The sequence below is a fragment of the Balaenoptera ricei genome, chromosome 18, assembly GCF_028023285.1.
Source record: "Balaenoptera ricei isolate mBalRic1 chromosome 18, mBalRic1.hap2, whole genome shotgun sequence".
NCBI lineage: Eukaryota > Metazoa > Chordata > Mammalia > Artiodactyla > Balaenopteridae > Balaenoptera > Balaenoptera ricei.
The window spans coordinates 12,481,629-12,493,847 of NC_082656.1; the positions used below are offsets into that span (position 1 = coordinate 12,481,629).

The window sequence follows — 12,219 nt, forward strand, 5'->3', positions numbered from 1 at the left end:
CCTCCTAAACTCATAAAATATTCCTCTGTTCTTTATTCATTCTTTATTATTTTTGTTCACATAGGAAAACATAGTTTAAACTGCACTGGCATCTACATTTATTTCAGTGTCCATATTTCCTCACTAAAAAGGTTAAGACTGATAATTTAATTGGATTTATATCATTGTTAATGGTGTAGTTGTACGCTCTACTTGGGAACAGTATTATTTTAGCTTGGAAAACAAGATCTTAGCATGTTTGAGGATGAAAAGCATTCCTGGAACCTACAAAATATATATAAATGGCGAATGGAGAGAACAAACTTCTTTAAGTTCTCTTATCATCTGCTATTTTACATTGTTGCTATAAAATCTGGACGTTCAACTTCCAAAAATACAATGGACACCTGTTTTGTGAGTACCATTCACATGTGAATATAATTAATTAGAAAGGAAAGATATAGTTAGACTTAAGTTTTCACTGGATTCTCTTTCATTCTAGGCAGTTGATCCATCTGTTGCCTTTTATTTATTTTTATTTTTTTATTTTTTAAAGGGATTAAAAAAATGTAATTGAAGTATAGTCTACAAACACAAAAGTACACATATAATAAATGTACAGCTTGTTAAATTTTCATAAACTCAACACTTCCATGTAAGTAGCATCCAGATTAAGAAATAGTACATTATCAATACCCCAGGAACGCCTTATTGTTGTGTGGTTTTTTTTTAACATCTTTATTGGAGTATAATTGCTTTACAATGGTGTGTTAGTTTCTGCTGTATAACAAAGTGAATCAGCTATACATATACATCTGTCCCCATATCTCTTCCCTCTTGCATCTCATCTGTTGCCTTTTAGAAACTTGGTATGAGCCAGAGACCTGAAATGCAAATAGTTGAGCATTTATCCTCTTATTTCATGATTGCTTTCAGAGATAAGAGGAACGGTCAATTCCCAATTAACTCTTTCCTAGCCAGGTCCTTTTGTAGCATGACTAAGAGAAGCTAAAGAATAATGGGAAATTCTGGCCTTCTCCAGTATTATCAGGCTTCTAAAGATTCTGGAAACCCCTCTATCTCAACCCCATAGTCCATGCAATTTTTAAAATAAATATAGAGTGAATTACGAAAATCATATCATCCATTTGGTAAAGACCATTAAAAGTTTTTACAGGCACTAAATATAAATAATATATGTACTCTGCCATTAGGGTTGATAAGACAATAGGAACTGTAGGTATCTTGAAATGGAAAGACAAGATCAGATTTTCATTTATTGTCTATTTTTAAATTCCTCCAGGATACAAAAGTGGACACGTCTTGTGGGTGGTGTAAATATAATCTGCAATTCAGGAAAAATTGAGGCTGGTGACCTTAGAGATGGTAACTGAAGCCATGAGTAAATGAGATCGTTTGTTAAGAGCACACAGAGAGGTAAGAGAGTTGGTGATATACACTTGGAAAAGCAACTTTTAAGGGATAGGAGAATCACTAAAGATAGGGCCATCATTTAAACAACAGGAAAACCCAGGAAAATATCCTGTCATGGAAGTCAAGGGGGGTGGGTGATAGTTTTAAAAAGTGAGCACAGTTAGCAGTACGAAATGCCTCAGACATGTCTGCTACCAGGAGGCTTGAAAAGGAGTCATTGTATTGTATTTGGCTATTCAGAGATAAACTGTGTCAGAGAGATAAACTGTTGGGGGCAGAAGGCAGCTGAAAGAGGTCGAGGAGTGAATAGCAAAGGCAGTGAGTGTATCCACTCTTTCATGAAGTTTAGCTGAGAAAAAGAAAGCTAAGGTAGTAGTTTTATGAGGATAGGGCAAAATAGAAGTTTGTTTTTTGTTGTATTTTGGTGGAGGAGATGAGCATGCTGCAGACAAGGGACACACCACAGTCAGTGGAGGAGAGATGGAAAATATGAGAAAATAATTATGAAATGAGTCCTAGAGGCAGCAGATAGACTTGGGAAGAAGAGATGGAAAATATGAGAAAATAATTATGAAATGAGTCCTAGAGGCAGCAGATAGACTTGGGAAGAAGTATGGAATCCTTTTTCTTTAAGGCAGAAGGAGGAACAGGAAAGATGGATAAAGATGTGAATACATTTGAAGGCAAGAGGGAAGACAGTTGGATTTCACACCTGATGAACTCTTTGCTTTGTGAAGCAAAATGTTAACTAATTTTCTAAAAGTGTCAACTTTGGACCAGAAGATGGAATTCATTCATTTATTCACTCAGCAGATGTTATTGAGCATCTTCTATGTGCCACCACTACATTAGGCACTGGGGTACAAGGACAAATTTTGGTTCTTACAATCTATTGGGGAAACAGAAAACTAAATAGATTGTACAATTTGCTGCCTTAGCAGAGGTTTGCATAGGTGCTTTGTAAGCATACAACAGATGCAACTAATTCTGGCTTTAGGGGGATCCACATGGAATAGTAGCCAATTAAGAACTAGGGAAGGGACATTCCAGACAGAGGGAGCAGCACAGGCGTCAAGGTATAAAGCAGATGATAGACGCAGGAATCACATATATCATTGGTCTGGCTGCAGTACAGGGCTAAGTAAGGACATAGCTGGAGAGGCAGGCGCTGCGTGTCAGACAGGACCTTGTAAAACACACTGAGCAGCTTTGCTGAGATCCTTTGGACAATGCAAAGTCATTGAAGTTTTATACCAGGAACAACCCTCACCTGTATTTGAGAATGATTGCTCAGAGAGCAGAGAAGAAAAATGAGTATGGTGAGGACAAGACTAACAGCTATGCTGTTGAGATTATATCTCAAGTCTACATTTAAACCTGGGAGCTCTATTTTCAAATGAACAATAACAAGATAGAGTTGTCCAAAAAGGCAACGAAACAGCTGGTTAGTCTAGAACCTGTGTCATGCGGAATGGCTAATGTAACTTAATATTTTAGCTTAGGGGGTAAAAAAAGCTATGAGAAGACGCAGAGCTGTTTTCAAATCTTTGAAAAGCTGTCGTATAGAAAGAGTGTAGACTTCCTCTTCAGAGGATGGAACTAAAAGCAACGGGTTTTAAGGAAGTCTCAAAGAAAAAGAAGAAGGAGCAGAAGTTTCAAGGAAGAAAAATAAGGAGTTGATGCTTTAACAAGCCTAAAAATTAGAATCGCCTTACAACCAAACAGAGCTACCTCAGGTGCCTTATCTGGAAACCAAAGCATTATATTCAAAAACTCTCAGATGCATTGCTAGACTTCTCTGTTTGTGGGAATAGAAGTTAAGTTTTGTGTGTTTCCACAAGCTCTAGTCAGTCTCTCTGCCTGCCTGTGAAGTACACAGCGCACTGTACAGGCACACCTCGCTTTACTGCACCTTGCTTTATTGCACTTCGCAAATCAATCTGTAGAAATTTTTCTACAAATTCGAGGTTTTGTGGAACCCAGCACTGAGCAAGTCTATCTGCACCGTTTTTCCAATAGCACTTGCTCACTTCATGTCTCTGTGTCACATTTTGGTAATTCTTGCAATGTTTCAAACTTTTTCATTATTATTATTATATAATCTGAGAAAAGATTCCTTTCAAAATATTACTGCTCATTGACAATGCACCTGGTCACCCCAGAGCTCCGATGGAGATAGACAACGACTGGTTTTCATGTCTACTAACACAACCTCCATTCTGCAGCCCATGGATCAAGGAGTTATTTTGACTTTCAACTCTTACTACTTAAATGCATTTCGTAAGGCTATGGGCTGCCATAGATAGTGATTCCTCTCGTGGATTTCGGTAAAGTAAATGGAAAACCTTCCGGAAAGGATTCACCATTTAGATACCATTAAGAACATTCATGATTCATGGGAAGAGGTCAAAATATCAACATTAAGAGGAGTTTGGAAGAAGCTAATTCCAATCCTCGTGCATGACTTTGACAGGTTCAAGACTTCAGTAAAGGAAGTAACTTCCATCTGATGGAAGTAATGAGAGAACTAGAATTAGAAGTGGAGCCTGAACATGTGACTGAATTGCTACAATCTCATGATAAAACTTTCACGGATAAGGAGTTGCTTCATGTAGATGAGCAAAGAAAGTGCTTTCTTGAGATAGCATCTACTCCTGGTGAAGACGCTGGGAAGACTGCTGAAATGACAACAAAGGATTTAGAATGGTACACAGATTTAGTTGATAACAGTGTCAGGGACTGAGAGGATTGAGTCCGATTTTGAAAGAGGCTCTACTGTGGGTAAAATGCTATCAAACACCGTTGCATTCCACAGAGAAATCGTTTGTGAAAGGCAGCGTCAATCCCTGTGGCAAACTTCACTGTGGTCTTATTTCAAGAAACTGCCACAGCCACCCCACCTTCAGCACCCACCACCCTGATCGGTCAGCAGCCATCAACATCCGGGCAAGACCCTCCACCAGCAAAAAGATTCTGACCTGCTGGAGGCTCAGATGACGGTTAGCATTTTTTTAGCAATAAAGTATTTTAAAATTAAGGTATGGATATTGTTTTTTTAGACATAATGCTCTTGCACTACAGTATAGTGTAAACATAAATTTAATATGCACTAGAAACCAAAAAATTCCCGTGATTTGCTTAACTGTAATATTTGTTTTATTGTGGTGGTCTGGAATCAAACCTGCAATATCTCTGAGGTATGCCTATATATCCTTTTTTTAATCTTTCATTTTTAAAAACTGAAATATAATTGATGTACAATATTCTGTAAGTTACAGGCATATAATATAGAGACTGACAATTTTTAAAGGTTATACTCCATTTATAGTTATTATAAAATATTGGCTATATTGCTTGTATATTCTTAAAAAGCAATGTCTTATACACGGTGTAACTTAGAAGAATCCTGAGATGTGGAAACTCAGTTTCAGTCAAAACAGTGAAGCCAGCAGAAATATAAACAGCAGACTCAGCAAAAAGCTCTAGTTATCTACTAAAGAATCAATTATTTATGTATTCAGCATGGGAAGAACTGCAAATCATTCATTGACCTTTCCAGTCACCATAGTATCCACATGGTCAGAACCATTTTGACTATAAAGATTAACAATTCACTCTAGAGTGAAAATCCTTATTAACATTTATACAGGGAAACAGGATTAACATCTTCCTGGGAAGCTGTTAAAATAGGCTTTGATTGTATGTTCAGTGATCCTGTATAATCGAAGTAGGAACTATTCCACCCAAATGATTTTTTCAGATAAACAAAGCTAAAGGAGGATGGCTAATGCAAGTAGAAATTCTGATGCCTGTGTCGCAGAGAGAGGGGCTAGGGAGATCGGGAAAGAAACACAGGAAAATAATATTCACCATTTACTGGAATTTAGAACCAATTATGTGCCAAGCATTTCACTCAGCACTTTACTTACATTATATCTCTAAACCCTCACAAATCCCCTGCAAGATAACTACAGTACCACTGCTTCCCTTCTACAGAGGAAGAAAGAAATTGAGGCCCCAAAAGATTGAACCACAGTTAGGTACAAATCTGATATTCAAATCCAAATCTGCAGTGACTCCAGAGTCTGTGGTCTTTCATCATATCACGGCCTCATAAGGGAGGTGGCATTTTGCTACACCTTGAAGGAAGCAGCACTGGAGTGTAAGAAACAACGTACTCCAAGTAGAGAACATGGTCTGAGGAAAGGCATGTGGGTGCCAGTGCTGCAGGGCTTCCAGCCAAGCATCCAGAACCATAAAGTTTGAAGTGATTGTCCATTTTGTGGCTAAAAGACTACTGTGAGTGATGCTATTTTGTCTCAATTTCCTGCTTACTTTCATTGGCACTAGAAGTCCAAGCCTCCCTTTATCCCCTATTGCCCTGACTCTCATTCTCAAGTTGCTCTATGCATCCCCTTGTCGGCTCCAATCCCCAGTGCTAACTCCTTTCCTCTCAGTCCTTTCATTGAACCTCTGGAGACTCCAGATCAGTGATTAGCCGATTACCTTTATGGCAAAACCAGCCCTCAAGGTCCTCTACCTCCTTGCCTCACGTAGCTATGTCCTGACGACTCCAGCCCTCTTTCTGGCTCTTCTTCCCTTGACTATCTCTGTTGAAACTCTTCAGAGCTATATCTTAGACTATCTCTTCTTTTCACCCTGTGTATTCTCCCTGATGCATTTCATTCATTCACATGGTGTCATTTACCATCTCTGTGCTAATAAGTTCTAAATCCATATCTTCAATCCTGATCTTTTTTTTTTTTTTCTGAGATTCATCTATCCAACTGCTCTTTGGACACTTCCATTTGTATAATGCACACTGAAAATTGAATTCATATCCTAAACTTAAAACATATACCAAAATAAAGTTAATAAACATTAAATATTTAAATGTCAAATATTAAGCCATATAAGTACTAAAGAGATGTGATGAATGTTATGAAACACTGAGGTGAAGACAGTCTTTTAAACTATGACATAAGAAGTCATAAATAAAAGATAGGTCTGACAACATCAAAACAAACTCTATGTACAACAACATCATAAATAAAATGAAAAAGCAAATGAAAAACTGGAAAATATGTGCAATGTCTTTCATAATTCACTGATCACTTTCCTGTCCTGCCATTTGTAAGTACACACTTTCTAGCAATAGCAATGTTGGGTCTATCTTAGACTTCACCATGCATAACTATGAGGTAAAATGCCTTAAATTTCATGACAGCAGAGGGATAACCACTTATTTGTTTGAATTCTAGCAATTACAAATCAAACTAAAAGAACAGCTAAGGAAGCAAATATGCAAAATACACTCTTAATATGGGAAACTTATATCTCATTTTTACCTTTTTATAAAAATTATATATTTTCCTTTTCACCCTCCATATACAGAAACTTGGTACCTTTGTTTCCCATAATTCCAACAGCTGTTTCCCTACCAATCAAAAACTAGAAAAGTAAAAAACATAATTTACATTAAGAGGAAACTCTTAGAACTTGGAAGTAAAAAAAACAAAAGTTACCTGAGACCTTTCGGCAAGGTATGTACAGTGCTCACGGCTGGTCTTGTGGTAACACTAGGTGAAAGATACAGAAGTAAAGAATCCAGCATCAGAGAAGATTTACAATACTAGCGAGACTACTGCTAAGTTAAGTTTATGTCGCTATGCTTTTTTAAAGTGGTGTACAAAATACTTTTGTAAGTATATTGTGAGAATTATATAGTAGGTTTGTAGATAACATACTAAAAATCATGGCAGTTCCAAAGGGACGTCTTAGTATAGAATAAAAACAAACCTTTGACTCTTGTTCCAGTCTCAGTGCAGAGTCTTTCACTCGATTTTCAAGACTCCTTTTTTCTTTCTCTAGTTGTTTAAGCAATGTATTTAAGGCTTCCTGAAAGTATAAACAGTAAATTTTTACATGTGCTCACATTCTAAATAACAATAGATATGACCACCAATTTCTTCATTGGCAAATTCCTTCTCTGTATCAGTGTGTGATTTCAGAAGTCTTTAATATGTACCTTTTCAGTAATAGTAATAGTAATAATTACAATATTCATTGAACCCTAGCAATATGCCATGTGCTAAGTGCTTTCCATAGATTATTTCACTTAATTCTTATTATAGCCATGGAGATGGCTAATATATTTATTTCCATTTTATTGTTGAGAAAACTGCTAGAGGTTAAATAACTTGCCCAAAGGCACAGAGCTAATAAATGGTAGAGCTGGAATTAGAATCCAGGTAATCTGACTCCAAAGACAACACACACTAACAATTATTGTATGTGTATTCATAAGATTGTTACCAGGGTAACAAAAGCAGAGTGTTAGAACAGGCGATAAGGTTGATAATGAGGGGAATTGTGAAGATATTGTAGAGTAGAACAGTTCTGGAAACTAAGACATCAATCCATCACAAATACCCCTCATCACAAATAGCTGACGCCGAGTAGAGAAGAAGGTTAGCCAAGTGACAGAGCAATAATGCACTACACTGATTTGGTTTAAAATTTTAATTCCTAAACTAATAACTGATCTTTTCCAGTTACTCCAATTATTTCCCATATTTTTACATGTTAGATATTAAAATCACCAAGTCAAATTCTACACAACTCTTGTTGGTCATGATCTAGGTCACTGAATTTATTAAAAGAAGCATTCAAATAAAAATGGAAGCTGCCGATTTAAATCTCCACAGAGCAAACTGCAAGCTATTTTAGAGCGCATACCCTTCTCCTGAAACACAGCTCATTCTCGAAAAAATTTGCTTATTCTCTCTTAGATACTTGTTAATAACTATTAGAAGTGTAAAAATTGTATTAATAGGAATAATTAGGTCAGCTGAAACAGGGCAATTTCTAGTCTCTAAAAATAATAGCAGTGATAAAACAAATCCTTTGGAAGTGACAATTCTCCACTATGCATATTTGCTTAACATCCCTGTTAAAACATGATCAGTGATATTTCTCAGGCAGGCATTATTTGTCTTCAAAAATTATGCACTGGCGTCCTGAATGGTTTTCAATTCCCCTCCCCCAAATACAAACTTGCTCCAGAGGAAAATCAATGAAAGCCCTGTAAATACAAGAGGATAAACCGACTGAGTTCGCTATAGAAAATCAAACCCTTGTGAAATAAACCAGTGCTCAAGGATGACAGTTTTTGAAGGGACAATCAGGGAGTGATGGATGTAGTTCAAAATTATGCTGCATAGACCCTTTCTCCAAGGATTCCAAGCTTAGCTTTCCATAGTAATATGCTTCACTTACATCGTTTGTTAAATACACTTTTAGAGACATAAAATAGGATCTAACCATTTTTAATATTGAGTCAATGGGAAAATGCACTCCAAATTCTAAAAGGAATTAATTTACAAATAAACAACTGGAATAAAATTATTTTTATATTAATGAGATATGGTCCAAAACTGAATGAGATATGGTCCAAAACTCTAGAAGCTCATACAAGAAATGTAGATAGGAAAGACATAAATTCAAGAGCTGAAGCAAAGTATTTGAGCAATAAATAAGAGGCAAGGTAAGATAACTAGGGAAGGCCTTGGTTAGCAAAGCCTTGGTATGCTAGTTTCAGGAGTCTACACACTGGGAGCTATTGAAAGTTATTAAAGAAGTGACATGATGAAAGCAAGGGTTTAGGAATATTAATCGAGTGGCAGTTTCTATGACAAAAGGATGATTTCTGTTACTTGTTAGTGCGGATGTGCCGTTTTAACCTTTGAGGTTTAAGCATTTTTAATATGCTTTCTCTGTGTTAGAATATATCTTGCTGCTCTTCCCATGCAGACTGGATTCCTTGTCTTGTCTCCTAATTTTACAATTCATTTATTTATTAAAAAATATTCATCAAGCACCTCCTATGTGTCTGGCATTGTGGTAGGGATACCACAGTGAGAATTACAAACCCAGGCCCTATCTGCATGAAGCTCAGAGTCTAATAGGGTGCCTATTAAACCACCAATGTGGTTTACATTGGTGAATGTTACATGTAAGCTTGAGAAGAATCTGTATTCTGCTGTTGTCGGATGGCATATTCTATAAATGTCAATAGATTGAGTTGATTGATAGTGATGTTCAGTTCAGCTATATCTTCATTGATTTTTCTGCCTTCTTGATCTATCAATTGCTGACAGGAGGTGTTACGTCTCCAACTTTAATAATGGATTTGCCTATTCTTCCTCCAGTAATTCATCACATTTACCATATAAGTGCTCCTATCAGTTTGTGTTTGCAGCAGCTTCTGTTCCAGGTTAAGCAGATCTCAGTGACTGTCTGGATTTGTCTATTCATACAGATTTTTGGGTGGGAATTTTTCCTGCAAATTCAGATTTCTAAGGAGTCAAGAAGAGTCATTGATTTTCAGGTTATCCACCTTTTTGTGTTGTTATGACAAGACTGATGACTCCCAAGCACTATACATATCGGAGCTGAAACCAGAAGTCACAAACTTCTTGATCCTCTTTTCTAATTGGAATGGAAAGAGTGCATTCTCCAAATCAGTGGCTGCATACCCTTATATTGAAGACTTGTTAGGCTGCTCTAGCAGTGATACCACATCTGGCAAAACAGTTGGTGCTACTAATTGGTTAAGTCTGCAATAGCCTACAGTCTTTCTCCAAGATACACCTGGTTTTTACAGGGGTCAGACTGGCAAATTAAACAGAGCTATGTTAGGCCCTCTTCCCTGGGATAACAAATTGTTCTTGTTTTACAATTTTGGCCCTGGGTGGGGAAGGCACAATTTCCCACATTTCCATTAGGTTTTCTGCACCATGATAGCTTTTACTTCAGAGATGAGGGCCCATTGGGGGGTTAACTTCAACTGCCAAGTATATCTACTTCAATTATGTACTCAGGGACTGGAAAAATTATCACTGTGGGAGTAGGGGAGTCCGTGGGCACATTGGGCCCAGTGTGATTTGGACTTCAAGCATAGATTGCCATTCTGGGGATAAATGTCAACTCAGACCTCAAAATGTCTGGTTATTTCCTTTCCCACAGTGTACAGTCACCTATAAAAGTGGTCAGAGGTCTCTTCAGGGGAAGCCTGGAGATACTGTCATGATATGTACTTGGACTGATGTTGTGGGGTCCTTCCTTTTAGGAACCCAGCCACTTCTTTGGTCAATGATTTCTGGATCTGAAAATTGGTTCAGGTATGGGAAATGAGCAAAGAACTATGTTTTCTATTGGGTTAACTGTCCTCAGCCTCTGCTTCTCCATGCTTAACTTTTAAAAATTATAGCTGTTGAACAGCACCATCATGAGTTGGCTTGGCAGCCAGGATTGGAGGCGAGGGCAGCTCCTGAGGCGGGGGGGGGTGGCTGCCTTGCTGGAGAGAGGCCTGTCGAGCAGCTTCCAGGACAGTGAGTGCTCTAGCCCTTACTAGAGCTAGAGGTGGGCCACCGCTGCCCATCCAGAGGGTCCAGGTGGAGCTGTAGAGTTGACATCATCACGAGCATCCATCCAGCTGTCCTGTCACAGTTTTAGGATCCCTGGTTATCCCCATCAGGGCCCTGCCCTTCACATAACAGGCCTGCTTGGACTGGGCATTCAAATGCCTCTGGAGCTCTGCAGCCCTCACAATCGGGTCTTCAGCCTCGCTGTTCTATTGTGGCTGCCCTTTCACTACTGGTATAGACGGCCTCTTTACAGGCTACCACCAAGGCTCTCTGCTTTTCACTCTTAGATATTAAGTGCTTGCTAACTATTCTCAGCCTCTCATTATCCTTATGAAGGATGACAATACAATTTGGCAATAATCCCATATTTTCCAAATGCCTGCATCATGGCTTCTTCCACAGTATTTCCCTCCATGAGAACATTTTCCAAGGTCACCATCAGTGAAATCTTTAGCAACTGAACGGCCACACTGAGCCAGGATCTATTGGTGCCACATCTACTAATCAGGACAGCCCCTACTGCCTGCTACATAGTGAGCCAGTACCAAATCCCATCTAACCTCCTGTTTTCTCACATCACTCCCAGTACCTCTAGTTGTAGATGTGGTCTTCTGAGAAGCAGATACCAAGATGGGGTTAAATGTGAAAAGATTCTATTATTAGAAATGTCTGTGTGAAAGGAAACAGGCAAGTAACAGGAGAGGGCTGGTAAAGTAGTCAACTGTAATGCAAGTCTGACCCCCAGTGAAGGGGAGAGGGAGAGAAGGTCCTGGAAGTGGAAGCATCCCAGGCTGGCATGCAGCCTAAGGAAAGTCTGGCAAAGCCAGCAGGGAATCCTTAAGCCAAAGTCACTGACAGTGGGGTCCCATGTTTCCTAGGAATAGGTCTGCCTTGGTATCCCCACTGCACCTGACCATGGGCCTGGAACAGCCTGTGGGAGGTGTGGTCTTGATGCAAAGCAGTGATGGATTTCGAGCCCAACACCAAGGGTCCTCAGTCAGTTAACCTTCCTGTCCTGGGAAGTCTGTCAGGTGCATTCTCTGGGTGGACAGACTGACTGCTTTTCTTAAGGGCATTTCAGTTTTTCAAATGAAGAATCCTCCAATCTCCTACTCTTTGAGGGTTAATCCTAGCTGCTGGTTTTCTGGGAGTAGGGCAAGGTGGGGAGAGCTGAGAGTTCCATTATCCAGATCACATATTTTCATTTAATTCCATCATTTTAGACCTGTATCTCACTCTCACCCTCATCTGTGCCTGAAGGCCCAAAGTCCAAAGGTACTGAACCTTAATTTTTTTCCAGAAAATAGACGACTGACTGAAGGAGAGCATCCTGGCTACATGGGGTGGCAGAGGGGTCCCAGTAACTAACTGCTCCATG

At 38.8% G+C, this 12,219-nt stretch overlaps 1 protein-coding gene across 9 annotated transcripts in view; it reads right to left on the reverse strand.

Annotated features, from left to right (window-relative positions):
* The window catches only part of SOHLH2 (spermatogenesis and oogenesis specific basic helix-loop-helix 2), an 85,805-nt gene that overhangs the window by 54,459 nt on the left and 19,127 nt on the right, over nt 1-12,219 (reverse strand). For all 9 annotated transcript variants that reach the window (XM_059902554.1, XM_059902553.1, XM_059902548.1 and 6 more), the window contains 2 exons: nt 7,213-7,311; nt 6,939-6,992 (listed from right to left, as the gene is read on the reverse strand). In XM_059902554.1, the coding sequence (XP_059758537.1) occupies nt 6,939-6,992; nt 7,213-7,311 (153 nt within the window). The remainder of the gene's footprint in view (nt 1-6,938; nt 6,993-7,212; nt 7,312-12,219) is intronic.